General features: G+C 35.0%; 1 protein-coding gene across 2 annotated transcripts; it reads left to right on the top strand.

The window, feature by feature from the left end:
* The first annotated feature begins 8,993 nt into the window (after nt 1-8,993).
* LOC108763834 (nuclear receptor subfamily 6 group A member 1) lies at nt 8,994-26,343 on the top strand. 2 transcript variants are annotated; one of them, XM_018511728.1, is made up of 4 exons: nt 8,994-10,219; nt 15,541-15,843; nt 19,860-19,937; nt 25,070-26,343. In XM_018511728.1, exons 2-4 carry the CDS (start codon nt 15,685-15,687, stop codon nt 26,132-26,134), a joined length of 1,302 nt encoding a protein of 433 aa, XP_018367230.1. In that variant the 5' UTR covers nt 8,994-10,219; nt 15,541-15,684; the 3' UTR covers nt 26,135-26,343. The 2 variants fall into 2 exon arrangements, with proteins under 2 accessions (XP_018367230.1, XP_018367231.1); XM_018511729.1 differs by lacking the exon at nt 15,541-15,843.
* Nucleotides 26,344-27,154: the final 811 nt, after the last annotated feature.

Here is a 27,154-nt window from a genome sequence, read left to right as displayed (position 1 = left end):
GCAACCGTGTGTTTTACTTATACACATTAATTTTTTTATTTGCTTGCATAAAATACAAAAAAATAGTAGTTTAAGAAATATTTTATCTTTTATCAAGATGGACTGCAATAAAGTATAAAATACATTGCAAACTATTGATTCTTTGATATTTGAACTTTAATGCCTTTAGAAACAGATTAATTGGAAAGTTTTTATTATGTAAAAAAAATAATGTAGTTCCTTTTAGAAAATGGTTATAATTTTTTTTAAAAACTGATTTCTGCCATTATGTGTCCACTTTCAAGTAATGCAACTTTTGTTTAAGACGTATTTTTAATGTTATTTGAAATAGTTTCTGCTGCAATGAAAATGAAACATTCTGTATGTAATAGCATATTTAAGTTAACAGAACGTAATACAGATTTCAATATAAACAATTTTATATAATTTGATTATATAACATTAAAGTATACAAGTAAAATATTTGAAATTTAGTTCATATCTTTAAACTTTAAGTTTGTAATGATATTTTAACTCTTTGCATAGTACATTAATAACTTAAAAGAATAAAATGTTAACATCATTATAACATAATAGTTATCTTTGTTGACCTTTTTGACTTTCAGGAGCTTGGCAATATGTATTTCCAAGACGATGAGTTGTAGCTATATTTTCTGCTGCTATGGACTGATGCATCATTCTATATACATTATATTATTTTAACGTTAATTATTTCTTGAAATTTTGAATATCCATTTATAACGTGCAGACATTGACAGTTAATTAATTTTCCGAGAGCTTTTTTATCATAGAACTTTGTGTCTCGAATTTTGATATTAGTAACACGTTAAATTAGTAGAACGTACCTCTGTTGATCTATTTGATATCCTACAGCTTGTCAGATTGTACTGTCATGACGAGAACTTACATCCGAAAGATTGAATAAAGGATTGTACCATACCATCCATGTTATTGCCTTCAAAACTTGATATATTTTCATTAGTTAATATTATTTGGTTTGGTTATAAATATAACATTCGAATTATATTTGTTAAATATTTGACTTAAAATTATAAAATCTATATCATTAATCGTTAAATGTTCAATTTCGTTGCTATAATTGTTTATAATAGAATATAATCCTTCTAAAAGAATAAAATATATTAACGTTAGTATCATTTACCTTTGTTTATCTTCTTGATTTTCAATATCTTGCCAATATGTACTTTCATGATGATAACGTGTAGCTATATTTTCTGCTGGTACGTCTTGTTGTATCATTCTATACTCGCTATTATCTGCTGCTCTTTCTTCATATCTTGAATTTTCATTTATATGATATTGGCGGTGAGATCTTAAGTCATCTATTCCTGTATTGGTATAAAATATATTAACAGTATAATTGCAACGGTAACAGTTTGCGATTAAGGTTGCTTTATCGATTGTGAAATGTACATGTAGCAAATAATTTGCAATTTCTTTTTCTATCGCATCTTGTAGTTCTTTCCAGTGATATGTTTTTAGATGATCCCTTGAATATAGTTTATAATTACATTTAAGTTAGACGTTATAAAATTTACATTTTGCAGTATATAACTTCATTTTGTCGAAATATCGCCGTATGAAGTTGTGGTCGTTTTCCCATTTTAAGCGATCTTCTTCATTGTATTTTTCATGTTCATAGTATAAATGTTCTTTTACCATTATCATCGTCTCTCTATGGTGATCTAATATTTGATAAAAATTTTGGCACCATTTGCACTGTATATTAGAATTATCTAATTTAAGAAAATGTTCCCACATCTAATTGTCTGATTCTTCTGGAGCTGCCATTACACCCGTACAGTATGGTGATGTGTTACTAAATACAAAATACCAATTGTGCCAAGGAAAATGCTCAAAAGCTGTTTAAGAAAGATTGATGACAGGAGAGCGAGCGAGAGAGAGAGAGAGAGAGAGAGAGAGAGAGAGAAATGCGTAACTTTTTATTAATATAGTATAAATATTATTGAAAATTTTTCAGTTAAGAATATAGTTCAGTTTCCACTATATGATTTCTGTTGTCAATCAATCAGATTAAGATTAATATTATATATTTAACACATCTTGACTTGAAAATTAAGATTAACATTGAAAATTGGTACAAGATTATACTTGGAAATGTTTTTTGACGTTTTACTGTAGACTAATACAACATCGTTCATCACCGTTATTGTAATAAACGTTGAAATAAATAGATTGAATTAAGTAAAATACTAAATATTTAATTGGTATTAAAGTGTACATAATACATTAATAACTCAAGAAAAGTAAAACATTAACGTTTTAATTACGTAACAGTTACCTTTGTTGATTTTCTCGATTTCCAATAGTTTGTCTATTTATATTATCGTGATGGAAATTTGTATCTGAATTTTCTTTGGCTATAGATTGTTGTGTCATTCTGTTCACGTTATTACCTTCAGGTTCTTGTCGACACATTAAACATTGATCTTCTTCTGAACAATTGTGATGTATTAAGACTTCTGTTTCGTAAAATATGTCCATATAGAACGATTGCAACTTTTGCACCATGTAGTAAAATGTTCCTCATAAATTTCGAAGTATTACGATAGCGACTTATTTGCAATTTCTTTTAGTACAGCAGCTCTTATTTCTTGATTATGCTTACTTCGCAGATGCCCCTTTAGATATGATATGCATGCCTCACAACGAACACCCTTACAAAATTTATATTTTCCTTTGTATAAGTCTACTTTGTCAAAATATTGCCATACCAAGTGATTGTCGTTTTTCCATTTTAAGCGATCTTCTTTAGTCCATATTTTGTGCTTATGGTATAAATGTACCTTCATCGATGTTATCAATCTATTTATATTTCGATTACTATTATAATAAGTTCTATAGCAACTACCTATATTACACTGTACAGTAAAATTGTCTAATTTAAGAATATGTTTCCACATCCAATTGTTTGCCATTACATCCGCACAGTGCTGCGATGTGTTACTAAATACGAAACAGCGGTTATGTCAAGGAAATATTCAGAGAAACTGTTTAGGAAAGGACAATGAAAAGGAAGAGAGGAGAGAGAGAGAGAGAGAGAGAGAGAGAGAGAGAGAGCGAGCAAAACATGTAATTTTTCACTAAATTGTAAATATTATTGTATAAGTGAATTTTTCAGTTAAGAGTCATAAAGTTCCATTTCTGCTTATTCGATTTGTGTTATTAAACGTTTAAATTAAAATAATTATTTAATTTGCTCATTTTTGTTGGAAAATAAAGTTTAGCCATGAAAATTAATATAGTATACAAAATTTGAAAATACATTTTTTTACTTTTTCTATATTATTTATCTATATTATTTTTCTATATTATTTTTTTACTATTTCTATATTATTAATCGACATCGATTGTCACAGTTATTCTAATAAACATAGAAGCGAATAAATTAAATTAAGTAATATATATGTTTATAAATTAAGGATAAAACTACAGAAGAGAGAGGAGCAATTGCTGATGACTGACGTATGTTGTTTCTGAATAACCACCAATTTTTCTTACCGGCACTTGCGCTAAAATTGCAGGTTTCATATGCTCATGGCAATTGAATAATCAGCGTGCGCACCACAAGCATATGAGAGAGGTGTAACACAGGCCAAAGGCCTAACGTAAAATAAAGAACTCGTGCTCTCTCTCTCTTTGTTAAAAAGTTATTAACAATCAAAATCGATAGTTATTTCGCCATTTTGTCTGGAAAGTCGATGATGGTTCTAAGCAGGATGGGGGAGGGCGGGGGTGGAATGAGATAGACCTACTATATGAGCGCACGCGGAAGTGGTATGCCTCTTATATATATATATATACGGGGTGGACCTCGTTTTATGTTGAGAGTTGTGTGTCCCTAGTCGGTTTATATCCCATTCCTCCCCCAATGTTTAGAGTCATCGACTTTCAAAATAATAGATATATTGTTCGAAAATAATATTAATGCCCGCAAGAAATGTAAAATTGCTGATTAAACGTTATTCCAATCGTATTGTGTTTATTTCGGAATTGTATTTTTAAAGTTCACAATTCCATTACATAAAATATTTCATAATAAGAGCATTTTAATGATATATTAAAAAGCAAATTGAAAAGTCATGAAAATATAAAGCATTTTATTACATTACTATTTGGCATATTTAATAAATTTTAATAACTTATGAATTTTATCTTAACTTACTGTATTAAAGTTAGAAGATTTACATATAATTTTATCGTTTTTCATTCTAAATAAAAAATAAGAATGTATATTTAATACTGTTACTTGTAAACTGGGCTCATAAACTGATCTAGAAGATAAGAATGATCGCGAATAATTGCGCATTGCATATGTAAAGACAACTCGAATATTAAGACATCTAATAATCAGCATACAATATTGTTACGCTAAAAAAATTTCTTGTTATTAAAAACAAGATTTAATATTAAAAGACAAGTTAATAAAAAAAAAAGAAAGACTAAACGTGAACCGTATGTTATAATAAGTGGCGCATATCTCTAATTAATCATGGATTAAATAAATAAGACGTTTTTTGAAAATATATTTCCTTAATTAAAATGTGTTCTTTTTTCATTAATCATATTACAATCTATTTGTACGTATCAACTTTTGAACGAATACGATATCCGAAGCATGTTTCAATTACATTTATTTTATAATAATTATATTACAATCAATTTTAATATGTTATAAAATTATCTAAAAATTTATATAACTAATATTAAATAAAATGAATATTACGTACAGATTAGAATATTTGTCAAAACTTAATCTGGAGAGAGAGATAAATATTTTAACACTGGAATATTAAAAACAGCTTGATATATCCAAATAATGTAAATATCTGATTTGGAAAAAAATCGACAATAATTATTTTAAATAACATAAGTATTATTCGTTAGTATCATCAAGGTATATTTTGCAATTCTACAATATATATACGGAGAGAATTTTGTTTTGAAATTTATCCAGAAAATATGATAGTTACGGTACAATACAATATTTTAAAGATTTTTACCATGCACTTCGGTAAAATTAATCAAACTTATTTTATACTTCATTGTAGTTTTAATAATGGATGAGAGAGATTTACATTAAAATTCTTGGAAATATAATGTTGTCCCACAACATTTTACTGACTATGATATTTTCAAAGTAAACTCTAAGAAAAAATTCACTCCATGTATAGGACGTCTCGTTGTAAGCTTCGAGCGCAATTGTCTCCCAGACTATTTGATATTCTAAAATATATTTTAAATGAAACTTACTTTGTTTCAAGGAAGGCAAATTTTCTTAATATTACAGATCTTCTCTAGGTGGACGAGCTTTCAAGCATACCAAGGTGACGTTCATTTTTTGGAATAATATATATTTATTACATAATATGGTTTCTTCAATTACTCCATAAATAAAAGTAATAAAATGGATATACCAAAATATCAATAGTTTACGGGTTATGTTGTACTATATTATGTAACATATCGACATCCTGTATTAAATACAGCGTAAACTATTTTTTTTTTCAGTCGTATCTTAATACTTTTATGAACAGTATAATAAAATTAATAAGTTTAAGTAAATGAAATATATAGTCGCTTTAAACAAAATATGTAAGGAAAATTGATGTTTTTATAAATAAATATCTGTATATCTACTTAATAAATACAATTAATACATTTTATTAAATAAACGTTATGCATTCAAAGTCTTTACTGGAACCTGCTGCCATCTAGGACTGTAATTTTCACTCTGCTTTAATTAATCCTATGCGACAAATTACTTTTAAAAATCAAGCGAACATGAAATGTTTTGTTCTCCGTTTAATATATTCGATAGATTTAATAAAAAATAAAGAATTTTTTATTACAATTTTTATGAAGATTCTAAAAATATACCTTGCTGATTATCATACACTAATTCGAATGTTTAGAAAGCTATACACAAAACTACTGCAAATCATTAAATTAAATTCAACTTGATATAAAATTGCAAAAGGTTAGAATAATGGCTATACATTTTTTAATTTTATTTAATTCTTAATCTTGAATTTTTGAAGTAATATACAATATTCACAAAGTACGTAAATGAAACACATAATGCGTGATTATAATATGTATTCTTTAATTTTTTAAAATTAATAATTAGAGGTATTAAAAATATTATTATCAATTATTATTTCAGCTATTATAAATAATATTTTTATATAATAAATTAAATAAATTTTTGTTCGAGATCAAATACCTTTCTAACGCAAATTTGTGCGTAATAATGTCAATTGTTTAATTTAAAGTCTATGAGAAGAGGAGACAGAGTAGATGAAAGGGTAACCCGACAAGTGGCGCTATCTGCGGGATGCTGCAGAGTCTCGTATACGTGAACGGAGCAATGGCGTAGGCGGCGATCCGTGTGATAAATTAATTTTTATTACTTCGTGGGTGGCGGCTCTTACTATTGGTCGCTGATCGGGTACCTCCTACTCTGCAACGGAGTCCTCTCCGACATTATTCCGTACAACGACGGCGATAGAAAACGGCGTGTGATTTGTTTCGTCTTAAGGCGGGATGAACAAGGAAATCGATTGCGTTGCGAAGATTGGGAATTGCGATGCGGCTGACACGACAATGGAACGGATGTTTGCGTATCTCGCGAATAACTTTTCTGTTGGTTTCTTTCGCAGATCGATGAGTCATATCGATTCAGGCGATCATTATGTACGAATTTCACGATCGATATGAAATCGAACATGCTTTGAATAGAATAGTGAGGCAAAACTTAACTAACAAATAGAAAATGAATAACAAGCTATTATTATGAAAAGTTATAATAGTTTTTTCAAACAGTAATTATTATTAAAGTCAATACCCTTCCGATTATTTAATCAAATATTTGGAGAATTGACCAGTCAGAAAAATACCGAATATATTTAATATTTATTGGATATAAGTGCGCCAATCCAGTTTCTATGATTTGAAAAAAACCGTGTTCATTCCTAGAAGACAGCAAAAGATGTTTCCGTAAGTGAGCGATTCACCTTATACGTGCATATTGAAATCACTGACACAATCAAGCATTAAAATCACCAGAGGAAGAGCGCATCTTGCACTCATTTTTATTTCAACTCGTAGTGAATCCAGATTTCGAATTCTTTAATAATAATATAATATAAATATAAATATGTGATATGTAAAAAATCCTAATTAAATGTTATATACAATATATTTTTAGCGGAATACCTAATAAATACATTTTATCGGTCCAAATATTTACGTTATGATTTTTTTAAATAATGCAGGCGAATTCATTATTAAATATTCATTTCCTTCCAGTTCAGGTACGATTAATAAACAATTATATTAATTAATATGAAGATTAAATATTTTATTATTTCATGCAATAATTTTGTTAGTAAGCTAACTTAATGCATCTCAAAATCTGCCGTTGCATCGGAAAAAAAATCATATATAATTATTCACTGTTAAATCTATAGTGCTAAATTTAATCTAATTTAAGTCGTCACTGCTCCTACTCAATATATCGTTATTTTATACTAAAACAATAGATAAATTTGATATTACAGATTTAACAGTGTTCGTAATAGATTTGGCATTGCTTCGAACTACAACAGGTAATTACATTCATATTTTTAAGAAGCTTCATTTGCTTAATTTTCAAAATAGAATCAAAAGAATATTGAACTTGTTAGAACAATAAATCTCATAATTCTTGTGATCATATAGCGCGAACATTTACAGATTCAAGTTGTGCTGTATTGTGAGATCGTGATTTAATCTCACTACGTTCATCCAGAGTTGTACCTGAATTATAGCCAGTTCGTATAGTGCGAAAAAAAAAACGTAGGCAATAAAGCACTTCGATATTACGATGTGGTAGTGCTATTCTCGATTACGTTTACGAAATGGCTGACTGCTATAGTTATATAAATCATTATTAAACATTGCATCGCGCCATATATAGAAAATGCATTGATGCGTTTTACCGCGTCAATACAATTCTTGAATCTAATTCATCGGTGATTTGATTCCCGAAAGACTACGCTTTGTTCGATTATTTTACTGACACAATATACAAAATATAAAAAAAAAATTTTCTCCAGTTTGTAATATTAATAGATTCAATCAGTGACAAGATTAAGATCATGAAAATTTTCAAATATTAAAAAAAGATGGGATGAATTTGAACCAGTAAAGTTAATTTTGTATCATGATAAGTATAATTTTAGAATCACTGTGATTCAATTTAAGAAAATTTAAGACTAATGGACAAAGAATTGGATGAGTATAATATATGCTGAAATTAAAATTTAATTACATTTTTTTAATGTTATTAATACAAAGGGAGCCTCTTTGTATTAAAGCAAAACTTTGTTTGTGTTATCTAAAAATTTATTACTATTATTTCGAAGAAAGATTATATATATTATGTGTTATATATGTTTGAAAGATTATATACATCGTGAATCATGATTATAATCTTTTTCCTCATATATCTACTTATTATATTACGACTATTACAAGAGATTAATAGAATTTTAGCAAATATCTCAAATTATTAATGAAAATTGCCTTTCAACTCACAAGTACACTCTCCTCGGAGAATATATTAATTTGGAAATATTATAATATTAAGATGTAAATATTACAAATTCTTGTCGATTTACTTCATTTTCGATGACTGGTATTAATTATTCGACTGTCTTGAGATTACGTTATCAAAGCGATGTAACATAATAGGGAATATTCTAATTTTCTATTTATCATTATATTTAATTGACTCTTCTTTTTTTTCTCATTCGCAATAATGGACGAGAAAAAGAAACAATGTCTTCATGTTTTCCGCGAATGCAAATTCAAATCCATGGACGATCTCGTGATTTTTCGAAAGAATCGCGGTATTGTAGAACGGAATGGAATTCCGTGCTGCGGATCTGCATAAAATACCGCTGGATGAGAAGGAGGGCTGTTGTATGGGAGCAGGAGAGAGGGAGCGCGCATACGTGTGTCGTCTCTTCGGTCGCGGGAGAATCGCGGCTGCTCGCGAGAGAAGCAGGTTGTAACTGGATGGCGGGGAAGAGAGATGAATGCAAGGCGGATAGACGGCGAGGGACAAAGTACGAAACGAACAGCTGGAATGACGGAGAGGAACGAGCGCGCGAACGAGCGAGAGGGAAGCAGCTGGACTGTGTGTTACCTCCAACGTGGTGCGGTGCGGCGCGGAGACGGATGCTGCGGCAAGGCGGATCGAGAGGGAGAAGGAGAACGAGATGGGGGAAGATCAGAAGAGATAGATAGATAGAAGGAGCGAGAGCGTGACAGTGGGAAGGACGGAGGCGCGAGTGAGATCGGCCGGTGAGGAGCGAGAAAGATGGTGGAGCATATACTCGCGAGGAGGCTGCGGTAGTCTTTCTCGGCTGGCTAGGTGAGATAAGGACAAGGCGGACAAACGGATTGAAGAAGGTGCCTAAGGTAGGGATACTCAGTCTCGCGGCCACGTGCTACACGAGCGCACGCCCCGAGCCGGCCGGCGGTCCAGCCAGCCAGCCAGCCAGCTACGACATCGTCCTCTTCTTCTTCGTGTTCTCGCAATTCGATCTATCAATCCGCGCTTCCTCCCGTCCATTTGTCCGTTTATTTGGCCTCCGTCCGTCTCTTTTTGTTTTGCCGAACGGGAAAATCGTCAAAAAGTCGCGCGACGTAGTTCCGAGCGATTGGTGTGATTCTTCAGTATCATCAGCATGCTCCGAAAGGAGCAACACGCGCGCAGTGTTTTCTCCTGAGATATTGAAGGGACACTCATTGTCAGCTGTGATCCGCGCAGAGGGCGATATCCCGTTGTGATTCTTTCCGATTCGATGGATCGCGTTTTTCCCCTGCCGGAAGATATTTTCGACACGAATGTGAATCATATAAATATCGGTTTGGTGTAATCCCGACGTTATCACAACGAGGACGATCGCGTACTGTTTGACAACATACAGTGCGTGGATGAAGAACGTGCGTCGATGTGTGCTTTCTGTGTTGAGTAAAAGCGGGTGGCGATGACGCGTGCTGTCACAGCGGACTGATATGTGTTCATAGAAGCGACGCGACGGTGCGAAAAATTGGGGGTTTGATACGAAAGTGTATCGAGAGGAAGAGGAATAAACGGGAACATTTAGTGAAGGACATTACATAGGTATGTATATCGATACAATTCTAAAGTTGTCATTGCAGTGCAGTGTCGGAATTGTAGGCGGATCTAGCTTGGATTCCTCCGTCTTGCTTTCTGAAAAGAATGGATGAGAATTCATAAAAGGGGGGCTAAAAGTACAATTTCTTTCTTATGTAAAAAAAAATGTCAATTTCTCACATATTTGTTATACTATAATTATATTATTTAATGAAAAAGGAAAAATCTTATAATTTTATAAGAAATATTTTTATAAGAAATTTATCAATTATCGATTTTTTTGGAGAAGCTTAGAATACTTTTTGTAGATCCGCCTATAATCGGCTTTATCCTTATATCTTTTATTATTCTATGTATTCTTCAACATTCTTAAACGGTATTGTCTCTGCATGTTTTAAATGTTAAAAATAAATATGTTCGATATGACTTATCACTTATAGTGAATACATTAATTAGATTTATTTTATTTGAATACTCGATACAATCACGTTTCCAGTGACATTTGACATAATCGCACGAGAAGATTTTAGATGTCGTGCGAGGTTAAAGTTTATTTTTGCTGGAATATTTATACTCAGAAAAAAAGACATAGTAGTAGCAGATTATAAAAGTGACAGCTACACAAGTTTTATATGTAGAATAAATCATTTTATAATTATTATACTTAATAAATAGTTTATTTAATTATGTACATTAATTTATTCAACTATGTATACTAATTCTACTTAAACTTGTGTAGTTGTTATCTTTATTATCGTATATACTATACTTTTCTTTGAGTGTAGAATATGATTTTCTAACACATCAAGAACACTATGTTTCCCATTTTTCTCATATGTACTGAGGAACAATTAATAATCGTGATGTTACATTCTTGTGGAAAATTTTGACACAATGTCAGATGTGGCGATAGCGCGATCATTTATTTTATCGTCTCGATAAATATCGTAACATCTCTCTTTGGTACGAATGCAATTTTCTATTATTCCATTTACGCCTATTAGTTCAAGGCTTAATTAATCCCTTACGTTGAAATGGAATTCTATCTGTGTGTCAGTAATGACAAAATCTTAATCTCAAATCTCTCTTAGAAATTAAAAAAACTAAATTAAAAATAAGTTCAACACAAATGAGTAAAGAGGACTATATTTGATAAAAATATGTTGCTTTCGGCAACCAAGTCCCAAAGCTTTTAAGTGATAATCTGTGTAAAAGATTCCTAATCAAGGGTTTAAAGATTTATACATATATCTATGATATTATAATGCATGTTGTACTTAGACATAAGTTCGCGTATGGCAATCTATGGATCGATTTCAGTTCGCGATTATTTAATAATACGCGTCATCACGAGTTCGGCAAGTTAATAATCAATGCTGCTACACGAAAACTGGATTCAGGTCTTACGGGAATTATGATTAACTTGTCACGACTTAGAGAAAAAAGAGGGAGTGCAACAATTTCAAATGTCTACAGCTAGTACTGTGATATCCGTGTGACGTATCGCTCACAACCGGTTCATTAAAGCAGCAGTTCGCTCGTCACTCATTGGCTGCCACAGCTTGGCGGCGATCGAGATGTTCGCCCGGCGAAAAGAAGAAAAACAGTAAAAAAAAAAGAGAAAAGAAACGAGATGAGAAACGGCGCGTATATATGATGCCTTTAACGCGCGAATGTGTTTCAACTTTCAATCATTATTATTGCGAAGACGAAAGGCAAGCCGATTGCGATTACCGTGCGTCTCTGTCAGGTGGAGAAAAAATATTGCCGGACAATCGAATTATTAATAGTGAGATAGGAGTGGTGGTGCAGGCTTTCATAAAGCGAGAGGTATCAATGGGAGAAACGACGAATCGATGATAATATCTTGGGGAATTGCCAGAAATTTGTGTTATCGCGCGAAATAAATTTATGTGCTTTCATTGATGTTCCAATAGGTCGCCGCATGAACACTTTCACAGAATAATATATTGGATGCTGCAGGCAATCCATAGCGAGATATTAGGGAGTGCGGAAAATATTCGAATGCTCTTATAAATCGTATTGGATGCCGATAAAAAAATTAATTTGACTTCCGAAGCGATATTTATAGTCGATTCTTTATTTTAATGTCGTCTTAAATAATATCTTAAGACGCTGATATAACTATCTGATTGGTTCATAACATCTTAAAACGGTCTTAAATATTATACAAAACCAGCTATGAATACCAGCTTCGGTTTCAATCGGGCGTACTTTAACCCGCGACGGAACGCGTCTTTAATGCGACGCGAAGCAGAACATTGTTCCGTACGTCAAATGTCAAACCTCGTCGATCGATCGCGCTGTTGCGGCGAGGAGATCACGACGATTTAACATTTCAGTGCGCGCAGCATCATTATCTCTCGCTGACGCACCGTTAATTACGCTTTAATACCCTAATTATTTCACAGATTAAACTCACAATCGGTCGGCGTAGCTCTCGCAATTAATAAAACTATCCGCATCGATCGTTCACGTAACCCATTTATTAGCGAACGAGCAGTAGACGCCATGCTCATGATCATTTCGCACACGAAGAGAAACGATTCTCCTTCTCCCGATTCTTCAAGGACCGCGGATGGTGTCGCGATACGCGTAAATACCGGAGACGTGGACTCGCACGATGACAGCTGAAACATATCGGCGATGACGGCGCGCCGGTAATAGTCCCAAGCGCGAAACGCGAGAACGGCGTCCTTCGGCGCCGGCTAATGAAATACACGCTCGTGGACGCGGCTCAAAAACGCAAATAGGAAAAACCCTGATGGCATCAATGGCCGATCGCCACCGTCATCGCTGTCATCGTCGCCGTATTCATTCTCGCGAACGATCGTGTTTATCGTCGCGTTACAATTGCGCTACCGCCGGCTCGCCGCGCGGCGCAACGTTAATCCGTGAAAACAAGGATTTATCAGAGTCGGAGAGCAGCAAGGTGACGACGTATTCAATGGAACCGGTCTTTCGCGGGCATGTACGGTTGTTAATTAATTTGTCATTAGTCAGCGTGGAAAGATGAGAGGCGCGCAATAAAATTTATCGATGGCCGCAGCGCCGTGCGACCGCGGTACTCTTTGTCGTGGAGGCGACCGATTACGGCAATTTTAATAATATATACGTGCGGGAGCAACGCGCTCGCCAGATTGCTCACGAAAGCGGTCGTTTAGTCGTATTGCAATGATTTGTTAAATTAAGGTATAATGAGAGACCTGGGAGAACCTTCCTGGAGACGACACTCATTGTCAGATATATATAGTCCATTGTGTCTCTAATGTCCAATTTCTTCATCTCTAGATATCCAGATACTTTATCCAAGAGATATCTCCCAGATTATAATGGAAATATCTCCTGGATAAGATTATCCGCAATTTATCTAGAAGAGAAGAAATTAGGCATAATTGAAGTATACATTTTTACGGTAATTATTTTCAGAGATCATATGAGTGTAATGTTATGCACTGTACTTTCTCTCTCCCTCTCCCTCTCTCTCTTTCTCTGATAAGATATGTAAACAGCAATGCCTCGTTTACCGAATATTATATACATCTTGAAAACAAGCTATTCTTGTGGATATATCTCCAAATACCTCAGAACCAATAACTGTATGTACACGTAATGAACGATTTTGCTGAAGTATCAAGATACGTACATCTAAACATTTAGGTAGATACAAATCTGAAAATATAATTTTATGGGGTGCCAAAATAATTAAGTAGGAATTTCAAGCGCGATAAGCATACGGAGAAAATTTTGACATTTTAGCAACCAGTTTGAGCGTCCCATTATTATTTTGATGGTCCAACATTATTTTCAGATCTGTGTCCATAAGCTAAATTTTTATACTTCAACAAAACCGATCTTTCTGTGCATAGCTATGGATTATCTAAAAGCTATAATTTTTACTATAAATTAAAAGTAAAATAAAAAAGAATCTATATTGTCAGTCATACTAAGATCTATACTTTAAATAATTTCGAATTATTATAAATTGATAGTTAAAGGGTTTTATTAAATAAAGTCCTATAAGATTTAATATATTGTTTACTAAATAAAGTTTTAGTTGTGGATTATTCGTTAATATCCATTAGTGTTCTGGATTAAATATACCAATTAACTTTGGTATATATCATCGAAATTGTGCAACCTATAACGTTACAATTTAAACTTTAAAGTTGTAGCACTATAAATTCGTAGCGCTTAACGCAATTTATTAACGTGCTTCAATTATAATCCATGAATACTAGAAAATCTAGTGTATAATCTTTACTGCTATAGATTCCCGCATATGTAACACGATCGTGTTGCAAGTATATGCCAATATTACTCAGTGATCGTATAGATTAACTCAACGCAACGACGCCAATTACCGCGTTCTTAATCTTAATCGTAGCTTTGTGATCGACCAGGGAAATCTCGGTATCCTCAATTAACATTTACTTTCAAATTACGTCTTGGAACTGGATTAATTCTCCAGACTACCGATTGTTATTCCCTCGAGCGCGTTGCGCTCGTTCCTCAAGAAACCGCATTTACTTTCCGAATTATTGTACGTAATAGACGAATATATTACCTGCCACGATGTATTTACGACATTTACCATACCATCCCGAATTGTACGATACGAGTTTCTTATCGTCGGATCGAAATTAAACATTGTTAATTAGAAGCACGATTCATACACGCCGCTTAAAGTTTCCGCGTGGTGTGCAGGTCGAAAATTAATACGTGGTAGGCTCTGTAATTAGCTCTTGTATTTATGCGTCCCTCGCAGGGCGGTCTACGTTAACATTGGTAATGGCGTTACACCGTTGTAAACACGACATGTTATCTCGAGCGATACGAACCCGGGGGTCTCGGGAAGGACGTCCGCCGATCGCGATTTCGGCGGACTGCCCTCTCTCGTTTCTGCGACCCGCCGCTCGTATTCTGGAATAATTATTATACATCGCGCTGATATACGCCGCCTCGTGCGTTTGTTCGCCATAAAAATACCGCTTTGATAGTGGGAGATATTCGTTAACGTACATTCGAGTATTCTGTTGCTGGGAGGCGACATTCTTGCCGGACGCAAATTATTTTTTCTCGTATAGTGTATTATATAGCGAATAAATCGCCGAATCTGAATAAGATATTACGATTTTGAACATGCATGGTATGTGAAGGCAATAGAAAAAGTATTCAAAACTTGATCGAAACTTATGTGTGTGGCCGGAGTAATTATTAATGTCATCGTTATCAAGCGATACTGGACGTTATCGCGAGATTATTCTTCAGCGAATTATTTGTTTGTCTTTTTTCTCTTTTATCAGGCCGGATGTCACACGTCGCGTGAACGTTTCAGCACGGCGAAACGCGAGAAGCGCGCAAAATGGTGGCTCGTTACGTCAAACGGAAAGAGGGCAGGTCGGGTCACAGGCCAGAACGGCTGATACCGAGGGATTAAAACGTGTCGAATGGATGTGGGCGATCTGTCAGGTCCGGCAGGATTGGTAGGGAGCGGATCCATCTCGGTTGCGACGGGTGTTGGTATTATTGCCAACGCGACATCCGCCACTCCAGGGTGGTGGACGCCTACGTCGACGATCACATCGGCAGCGGCCAACACCGACGTGGTAAGTCTCCTTTTTTTCTTTTGATTACCAGTTTGCGCAGAAGTTTGTCTTTTACAAAAAAAAAAAAATGAAACGAAGATGTATTTTATCATATAAATCTATACATATTCCGTGTTCTATACATATATATATATATATATATATAATATATGAATGCAATATTTATTTCAAAGAAGGATAGTTAGCTATGTCTGTACATTTTTTCATACGATTACTTAATTCTCCAGAGTTGACGGTAGATCTATTGGCTCATTCAATTATAAAGTGTCAAAAATATCAAACAATTTAATTTTTTTATGTTACATCTCGTATTATATTTGGATCATTCTTATTAAAATATATTTACTATTCATTCTATTTTTTATATGAATTATATCATTTTGATTCCTTAAAATTAATTGATGTCTTTTAATCAACATAAATTATATCGGTTTTACAGATTCAGCATCAGTAACTATATTACAAATTTTAGAGTCAGCTCCGGAGGGTTATTAATTAACATTAATTAACACGAACACTTGTTTAATAGAATTTTTTATATTAGCTAATGTATTTAGTTATAATAGGAGAATGTCGAAAAAATTTGGATATTTGTAATTAATATTTGTAAATATTTGCATTAATGCTATAAAATTAATCGGACGAGAGAGATTCGTCACGTGGCACTTATTATAAATTATGGTCTTTCTTACTATTCAAATATGGTATTTCTGCGCATTAGTATACGCGATTCAATTAAATTAGTGTCTTTTGCGAACTCGGATTGGAAACGCGTAGGAATCGTGCGAGTTTACGCTTGTCATCGTCGCTCGCTTAGCGGTTGATTAGTATTTACACGGGCTAGATTATTCTAAATCGTTAACCGAAGCTCAGCATAACGGAATCGAGGGAACGATGGGAACCTCGAAAGAGAAGAGAACCGTGTCGCTCTCGATGTAAAAAGGCTAACATTATATCGGCACGTTCGCCTCTTCATTCAATGTCCCTCGTGGCGGCACTTGATGAGATGATTCTCGCGTGGGACGTGGGTGGGCGACGGAAAGGATTCAGACGGATGCAGACCATTTTGTAGCAATGTAGATTATTCGCAAAATACGAGAAAAAGCGGCACAGACCAAAGGGAGAGAACAGCGCGTTATTTAGTCCCGTCGATGTGTGGTGGTTTGTGGCCGCGGGGATTAGAACCGAGGTGACATAGCCGCGTCATCTGTTGGACGTTTAACCTTTTTTGCCTCCTACCTCGGCCTGCACGTCGCTACTTCTCGTCGTCATTTCCGCGAGAAGTCATCAGTCCGTACCGCGCATACGTTCCCAGGTTAATGAGATCGAAAGTTGTTTTCGAATACCTGCCTCCGCTAACCTGCGTTTCAGCATTCGTGATCATCGGCAGAAATCCCGTCCAATCCCATCATTTGGGGAATATTTGAAGAGGCCGTAGGTTAATCTTTACCCCGCATTAGAAACCCTCTAATAAGAATTTCTACAAGTTCTAGCTTTCGTATTTTGTCAAAATCACGCGACAGAGAAGGATATACATTCATTACTTCTTTCTTTTCTATACTTTTTTCTTATCTGTTTCTTTCTTTCCGAACAAAACATGGCAGACCAATCAAAACTGATTATCTCATATCTGTACGGAAAGAACGGTTTTACTAAAGTACCTATCTAGAAATTTAATTAGATACAAATCTGAAAATTTTGTTAGACTATCAAATTATGTAGAACGCCCAAATTGTTTGCTAGACTATCAAAACTTTTTGTAGTATTGCCTATCATGTTTGATGCCCATTCCTATGTAATTATTTTAATGGTTCAATAAAATTATCTTCAGATCTGCATCTAATTTTTTAGATAGTTCAGTAAAATCATTTTTTGTAGATTCTTATTAGAATAATTAAAGAATCTCTATCATCCGCATGCGAAACGCGCGAAAAAAGAGGTTTGCCATTTTCGCTAGATATATCTGCACGTAGCATGCGTGCTTATTGACGTAAATATTACAGTTAATGCGTACATTAGCGTCATTAAATCGAAATACCTTTTCTCACGATTTAGATCGCGTAAAACCACACATCGAAAGAACGATTTTGCTGAAATATCTAAAAATTTAGCTAAAATTAGGTCATTAAAATATTTGTGTAGAAAACTCAAGCATGATGATCAATATATTGCAAAAATTTTAATATTCTAGCAATCAACTTTAATATTCTAGCAATCAACTTCTATATAATTATCTTAATAGTCTAATAAAATTTATTTTCAGATCTGTATTTAGCTAAATTTTTAGATACTTCAACAAAATCGTTCTTTCTGTGCACCAGAAATGCTCGCTCGCGTAACCGTTTTGTAATCAAATCGATTCTGTGTGAGGGGCGGTAACAAACGTGGCGATGCCTAAATCCGATTGATCCAATGTATATTACCTTGCGAATTTGCGAATCGCCGTTTTTTCGCGTTATATAAATATATATTCGAAACAAAGTTCAAAGCAAACCGTTATATACAAATATTGACCATTCATGCAAGTCGCACAATAAACCAAAATATTAATGAATCATAAAATTTACTTGCGAAAGTCATAAATGACCGTGAGCGCATCGTCCCATCTGGCCGTGTGACGCCCGCGACGGGCGAAGAAGAGTTCCAGCGAGTGCGAATCTCACACGAGCGCGTTTTGATCATCCCTGACAATTACCGCTCGTAACGCGAGCGATCAATTTCTCGTCGCGTTACGACGAGCAGAATGGCGGCCGTTACTGTAGCGCACTCTTTTCGTGTGGGAATCAGATCTGTGCGAGTCGCATCCTCCGTTCTTTTGCCCGCGCACAATCCGCGTGTTTTCTTCTTCTCCCCGTGCCTTTCTCGCGACGAACCGCACGTCCAAGCTCCCGTGAGGAGCTAGTAATGACTGGCTAACTAGGTTTTAATAGGAAGAAGATTTCTCGCAGCGAGAAAATAGACCCCTCGTTCGCGCGCTCCTCGCCGATTCTCATGCGTACGAAGCAAGAAAGAGTTCTTCTTTCCTGCGCGACATCACCGTCGAGGATCTTCCACAGCGGAACAGATGCACGCTCACGTTGATTACCGACTACAATGCGCGGATCGGTCGCGATCGCATTATTCGACAACAGATTGTACGTAGTTCAGGATATTGACGCGAGATCGAATTTAAAGATGAGAATTCCTTCATAAATTTCCTTCATTCCTTATTGTTAGACTGCACTCGATTGTGGCAGAAGCTACAGAAATAAATTTTTTTTTATTTTTTATTTTTAATGTAAAATAATGCAAAATAGAAGAGAATTATTATGTTTAAAAATGAGTATAGCAAAGAAATAACATATGATAAAATTTGCTAATCTCAATTTTATGCTAGTGGAATTGATCCAAGATACTATCATATATAGGTTCCTGCGATTCTTTTTATAAATATGTAAATTGGATAGACGATACTTTACGAGCATTTTAAATGTTACAATATTACATTTACAATATAACGGATGGAAATATAAATACTTATTCATGAGATTTTGATTAAATTTTGAAACTTTAATGGGTACTGAAGAAGATAATAATTAATTGATATTTTACACATATAGATAAATTGATAAAAATATTCCTTCCGAAAATAATTTATTACATTTATATATATTAAGAGAAAATATATACATTGGAAATATACTGGAAAAAATATATTTTAATAGGTTTTTATATTATTTGATACAAGTCGAGTTATAAAGAAGATATACATATTTATTATATTTATTAAACTGTCTTGTTTCTTTTCGATCATAATGTCATAATAGCGCTTTGTATCGAAACAGGAGGCTCCGATCGTATATCCTATCACAGTACTCTTCGTTGTTCTGATCTTGCGTTTCGAGAGCATGCATTAGATCGAGAAACCCTTCCGTGATTGGCAGATATTGTGCGGGGATCAGGCACACGATCGTCGGGCATATTCTGAACGTCCTCAGATCCCGAGCGTAACCACATGTCGCATCTTTTTGTTGCAGATGAATCAGCTCTGCAGGGTTTGCGGAGAGCCAGCCGCGGGTTTTCACTTTGGGGCCTTCACGTGCGAAGGCTGCAAGGTCAGTATCTTCGCGTCGCCATTCTTCCACAGCTATTCATCCGTATCGTTATTCTCTAGTAACAAAACAAAAAAGGAATGAAGAAAAAAGATAGAAAGAGAGGGATGACTCGCGATCCGTTACGTTTCTCGCGACATTTACACCGGAAATTACGTGAATCGCATAGAATCGCGTAGAAACAAAGCGCAATAGTATCGGATATATCACTTTTTTATACGTAAGTCAGGCTCTCGCATCGGCGACAGTACAAGAATATCTTGATTAAAATCAATTACTCGTAATACTCGTTTAAACATTTTTAATAATTTTTAGTAAGAATAAAAAATAATTTTTTAACGTATTTTAGAGGTATTTGACATATTTGAGTTCGAATCTGCCACCAGAAATTCCATCAGGTCAAATGTTTAAAATGCAGTATATCATTTTAAGATATATCATTTTTTTTTAATACTCTCGGTGCGATAAATTATAAGCAAGGCGAATATTTTCAGGATCTGACGATAATTGAGAAACATTATCAGGGATAATAATGTAATCTTCTTACGGACTCTCCCAAATTCAACAACAAAAAGCTCCAACACCAAGGCGAATGAGAGTCAGCGTGGTAATTAATACGCGCAATCTTAATTCTTCAATCCAAAAATAGAATCTTTATTCCAAAATTAGTACGTTTCAGTTCACTTTGGAACCATCTTCAGCCAAACAAATTTAAAATATCAATCCCTTCATGTCAAGGAAAAATCATCATCAGATTAGCAGATTTGATGTTCTAATCTATTCAAAGCATTAAAATTATCTTATAAATATTTCTATTGAACAAGTTTCAAATTAACAATAAAACTGGTGACTCACCCCAAGACATAGAAAGGATTTGTCTCAACATTGGATCAACTAATTACCATTAATATTCACTAAAAATTATCAAGTTAATAAACGCATGTTGATCGCAGCTCGAACGGATCATGACTTAATATAGGAACGTACACTTAATATAATCGGAAAGACATGTCAGGTCAAAACACGAAAATAAAAAGAATCACGAAAATAAAAAGAGAAAGATAATGTCAATACAAACATTTTATATAACCGAAAATATAAAACTATTTGATGTCTTTTATTAATTGTATATAATTGTGATGTACACCTTCTGTATCTGAGCGTAAATTCAGACTATTTTGTTGCATTAATATATGAAGGCATTCCGATATTAACCGTTTATTCAGAGAACGCTCTTCATCTAAAATCGCGATATTCTCCCAATCGAAGTCATGATCAAATTCAATACGATGTTCTGTGATCACTGATTGGTTGTTACTATTCCGGTTAATATGCTTGCGGTGCTCAGCCAATCTTGTTTTTAGTTTTCTTTTCGTCTGTCCGACGTAAGAGGCATCGCAAGATTTACATGAAATTTTGTAAATCACATTTTTTCTTTTTTCTCTTGGGAGAGTTCTCTTTATGTCCCTTGATTAAACTATTTAATTTATTTAAGTTAGTAAAAGCTAATTTAGTATTAAAGGTTTTACGAATTCTTTTAGACTCGTCTGAAATTTTCGGAACATAAGGTAATACAAACCACGAAGTACAATCGCTCTTGATTTCGTCACTTGATTCTTTCTGTTGTGTATCGTACCTTTATGAAAGAGAATTTTTAAACGTGCATTAATAGTATTGAAAATTAAGTCAATCGGATAATCATTTCGTAATAATGTACTAACAATATGTTCCAAATTTTTCTGGTGATACTTCAGATCCGATAATAAAAACGCTCTATCTGTCATACCTATTATTATGCCTCTTTTTTGTTAGAGTAGGTGTGCCGATAAAAAATTGAGGTATCTCTTCCCGAATACGTAGGCTTATGATACCAATCAAATTCAATTAAATTGTTATTATTAATAATAGTAATATCCAAAAAATTTAATTTGTCATCACCAAACTCTAAGATAAATTTTAATCTGTCGTAACGAATTGAAAGTCTCAAGTGTAAAGTCAACTAAATTTTTTGGAACTGCTATAACGATATCATCCATGTATCGAAAATAAAACAAAGGTTGAAAACCCAAGGTCTCCAATGCCCTTGCTTCCAAATCCCTCATTACTAAATCGGCTAATATTGGAGAGAGAGGCGACCCCATAGGGGTTCCAAAATTTTGTTTATAAAATTGACCATCAAAACTAAAATAAGTTGAATTGAGTACCAACCGGACATTCAACATAAACTCACTTTTCGAGATATTGACCTTATCTCTTACAAAATTCCATCTCTTATCAATACTCTCAATAGCCAATTCAATAGGAATATTGGTAAACAAGGACACTACATCTAATGAAACTAAAACATGTTCAATTTCAAAACGCGTGCCCCCTTCAGTCTTTTCACTAATTGAAAACTATTGTCAATATTGTAAACCGATTTAGGTACATTCTTAGAAATGACGTCATGTATGAAAGTTGCCAAGGCATATAATGGACTATCTATAGATGCCACTATTAGTCTGAAAGGGCAATTCGATTTATGTATTTTCGGTAAAGCATACACTCTCGAGAGAGACCACCTTCACTACAAGATAATTTTTTATACAATTTCAATAAATCATTAATAAAATTTCTTTTTCCATCTTATTAACAAATCTCGGACATCATTAGTTAATTTATTAATCGGATCTTTCTTTAATTTTACGTAGATTTCTTTGTCCTCAAGCATCTGCAAGATTTTAGACTTGTAATCATTCTTATTTAATGCAACTGTGATATTTATTTTATCTGCCTTTGTTAAGATGATATTAGGACTTCGCTTTAGAAAATCTTTAGTGACATGTCTTTCCGATTATATTAAGTGTATTAGTCATGTTCCGTTCGAGCTGCGATCAACATGCGTTTTTTAACTTTTTAGTGAATATTAATGGTAATTAGTTGATTCAATGCTGAGACGAATTCTTTCTATGTCTTGGGGTGAGTCACCAGTTTTATTGTTAATTTAAAACTTGTTCAATAGAAATATTTATAAGATAATTTTAATGCTTTGAATAGATTATAACATCAAATCTGCTAATCTGGTGATTTTTCCTTGACATGAAGGGATTGATATTTTAAATTTGTTTGGCTGAAGATGGTTTCAAAGTGAACTGAAACGTACTAATTTTAGAATAAAGAATTAAGATTGCGCGTATTAATTACCACGCTGACTCTCATTCGCCCTGGTGTTGGAGTTTTTTATTATCAGAGATATTGGAATGGGAACATGCTAAGTGACTATTATTGGTTTCTTATACATGAAACCAATCTAGTCATGTAAAAAACAAAATTTAAACTCTCAACACTTCTTGTTGAGAGTGATTTGTTTTCTAATTTCAATAAAAAATTTTTCTATATGTATTCTCTAAATTTTTTGGAGTGGAATCTCATTCTAAAGACTAAAAATTGAATCAGTTTTGAAAAATAGTGGCTCAGTTTTCAATCTTTAAAAGCGAGATTTCGCTCTAGAAGAGTACGAATCTGCACTCTAAAAATTTTAGAGAGTATATTGGAAAAAATGTCTTTTTTTATCAACAAAAAATCCAAACAAATAAAGCGAATGAAAGTCAATGTGGTAATTAATACGCAATCTTAAATCTTCAATCCAGAAAATAGAATCTTTATTCCAAAAAATAGTAGTACGTTTCAGTTCACTTTGGAACCATCCTCAGCAATACAAATTCAAATATCAATCCCTTCATGTTCAAGAACAAATCACTATCAGATTAACAAATTTGATGTTGTAATCTATTCGAAACATTAAAATTATCTTATAAATATTTCTATTATACAACAAGTTTCAAATTAACATTAAAAATTGGTTACTCACCCCAAGACATAGAAGGAATTCGTTTCGACATTGGATCAACCAATTACAATTAATATTCACTAAAGAGTATCAAATTAAAAAACGTATGTTGATCGCAGCTCGAACGAAACATGAGAGAGAGAGAGAGAGACTAATATATTTAATATAACAAGAAAGACATGTCAGGTCAACAATGAAAATTGCGATTTTAGATGAACAGCGTTTTCTTAATAAACGTTTAATATCTAAGTGCCTTCATATACTCATGCAACAAAATAGTCTAAATTTATGCTCAGATACAGAGAGTGTACATCAAACTTATATACAATTATTAAAAGACATTAAATAGTTATATGTTGTCGATTATACAAATTTTTGTTTATGTATTAACATTATCCTTTTTTCTTTTTATTTTCGTTGTTGACATGTCTTTCTTATTAAATGTATGTAACACACTAATAAGTCATGTTTCGTTCAAGCTGCGATCAACATGCGTTTTTTAATTTGATACTCTTTAGTGAATATTAATGGTAATTAGTTGATCCAATGTTGAGACGAATTCTTTTTATGTCTTGGGATGAGTCACCAGTTTTATTGTTAATTTGAAACTTGTTCAATAGAAATATTTATAAGATAATTTTAATGTTTCGAATAGATTACAACATCAAATCTGTTAATCTGATGGTGATTTTTTCTTGGACATGAAGGAATTGATATTTTGAATTTGTATTGCTGAGGATGGTTTCAAAGTGAACTAAAATGTACTATTATTTTTTGGAATAAAGATTCTATTTTCTGGATTGAAGATTGCGTATTAATTATCACGTTGACTCTCATTCGCCCCGTTTTTTTGGATTTTTTGTTGTTGAATATGGGAGAGTCCGTAAGAAGATTACATTATTACTATTTGTCTTTTCTTATATTTAAAAAACCGGACCTGATGGAAATATTTCGAGCAGATCAGACTCAGCGTCGAAAATTATCCTAGAAATTTATATGCTTCTGCAAAGAACTTTATAAATTAGTGTAATTCATTATCAAATTAAGAATTGTTACGCATTATTAGTCGGACCGGATCTGTGTGCCGTTGTGCAAAGGTTAAATTATATTTTGCGAGTACGCGCGATTTTTAGGCAAAATTTGTAGATTTTCGCGACTGCTAAGAATCTGGCTTTACTAATAGATAGCTAAACATTTATTTCAACGCGTGTTTCTCAATATGTCTGGTCTCTAATAAAGCGAAAGCGCAAATCGTTAATCGATTACGACTGACCAATGCGCGTCCATTTCGCTTTCTGTTGTACAGTCCTTCTTCGGGCGCACCTACAACAATCTGGGTAGCATTTCCGAATGCAAGAACGGCGGCGTCTGCGTGATCAACAAGAAGAATCGTACCGCCTGCAAGGCATGTCGTTTGCGGAAGTGCCTAATGGTGGGCATGTCCAAGTCCGGCTCGCGCTATGGTCGGCGCTCCAATTGGTTCAAGATACATTGCCTGCTGCAAGAACAGTCTCAGCAAGCGCAAAATCGCTTGATCAAAGATCCCAAGTCCGCGTATGAGAAAGCGTTCGGCTCGTTAGACGCCGCGAATAACAATAATAATAATAATACCGAGAACGCCAGTAATACTAGCGCCAGTAGCATCGTCGGCATTGTCACTACGGCGACCACTACGGCGAACAGTTACCATCATCACCTGCACCACCATCACCATCCTGATCGATTGCCCAAGAGAGAGGATGGTGCGCTCAGGCCACCGGATCTTCCGGTGCAACTAAGGTCACCCGACATCCCGCCAAGAACCAGCCAGGAAGCGATCCTGAGGCCTACCGATCTCCCGAGGGCACCGCACGAGATGCTCAGGCCTGAAGTTTCGAGGTTCCCTATGTGGCGGGGTCCACCGTTGTTTCATCCAGCGCTCACGCACATGCAGTTGCTGAACACGCCATTCTTTCCGTTTCAGCAACGTTTTATTGTACCTTATGTGAATCAAGTAGGTCCACCGCAGATGGCGACCAGTTTATCGAGCTCGTCCAGCGAGAGCATCAGTCCGCGATCGACTCCATCGCCAACGAAGAGAAGTGAAGAGAATCGAGAATGCCGCGAGATCGATCGCGAGACCGCCGAACGAGATCGATGTCCTAGAGCAGGTTCGATAGAGGTCGCATATGATAAGAATCTGACATTCTTACGATCTCTCGGGCCAGAGCAAGATGAGCCAATGGATCTCAGTATGAAGGACACACGGACAGATGGACAGGAGGTGGATGCTGGCAGTATGGAGGAGGAAGAGGAGAAGTCGAGCAACAGCGAGGAAAATGAGCTTCTGCAGGACACCGGACCGCCCTTGGATCTCACCCGAAAGACATGACCTCGGATACCAAACGGTGCTCACTAAGTGCTCAACAAGAACTGATTACTGAATCCGATCGAGAAAGGATCGTCATCGGTGTCACCCCCAAATTCAATTATCCCAGTGGATAATAGGGGCAAGGTCGCCGAGTAATTTGTTGAAATAGAAGCTAACGATCGAAGGCTCTCCCATAGCAGGAGGAAAGAAACGAACGATCGAAGGGAAAAAAACGAATGGATGGAAAAATGACGAAAAAGAAGGAGGCAAAGAGAAAAGTGAAGAAGAGAATGGAGAAGAACACGCGAATCATACGAGATGCGGAGAGAGGGTGAAAGAAGGTACAGTTACATCGTAATAACGCGGCGAGTGAGAAGCACACGGCCGAGTGTCAAAGGTGCCTTGGCGCAAGAAACGAGAAGGCGACTCAGGGGGAAAGAGGAGTAGCCGAATACGATTACGTTGGAACGACACGAGAGGGAAAAGCAGGAGGAAGCGGAGAGAGCGCGGTCGGCCTACGCCGAAGAAGAAGAAGAAGAAGACGAAGACGAAGAAGACGAAGAAGAAGAAGTGCCGCGCGTAGCCAGCCGGCATAAACGGCTTTACGATCGGCGATCGTCCGATCGATGAAAATTGCTCAAGCCGCTCGGTATTAGCCGACAGTCGACATACAAGTCTCTTTTGCCCGGTCGTACCCCGACGGCAGGTGCACATTGACGAAGCGACCGAGAATATATCGACTCGCGATACATTCTCTTTCGTCGGAGAAACGTACGACGGACGTATCGTGCCTTATGAAGCTGGCATCAGACTATGCGCGACTCGCGATTCCGGCTATTCGTTATTGAGTCTCGTGCATATTGTGGACAGGTAGATTCGTCGCGTTCGTTATTCGTCGCTAATTCATCATTCACGCTGATTCGCCAGCGCGAAGCGGTATATCGACGAAGCTATAAGAGGCGTGAAACACTATCGGATCAATTCATTCGTGGATCGTTCGTGTATAGAGCTGCGCTATGCGAACGAACGAGACTACGAATC

The sequence above is a fragment of the Trachymyrmex cornetzi genome, unplaced genomic scaffold, assembly GCF_001594075.2.
Source record: "Trachymyrmex cornetzi isolate Tcor2-1 unplaced genomic scaffold, Tcor1.1 scaffold385, whole genome shotgun sequence".
Taxonomy (NCBI): domain Eukaryota; kingdom Metazoa; phylum Arthropoda; class Insecta; order Hymenoptera; family Formicidae; genus Trachymyrmex; species Trachymyrmex cornetzi.
Note: the sequence above shows the minus strand (reverse complement) of the source record. Positions and strands in the feature narration are given on the sequence as shown.

Coding starts and splice junctions, on each gene's coding strand:
- LOC108763834 (XM_018511728.1), top strand. CDS start 15,685: ATGGATGTGGGCGATCTGTCAGGTCCGGCAGGATTGGTAGGGAGCGGA. Junction 15,844..19,859: donor CAGCGGCCAACACCGACGTG/GTAAGTCTCCTT, acceptor TTTTTGTTGCAG/ATGAATCAGCTCTGCAGGGT. Junction 19,938..25,069: donor TCACGTGCGAAGGCTGCAAG/GTCAGTATCTTC, acceptor TCTGTTGTACAG/TCCTTCTTCGGGCGCACCTA.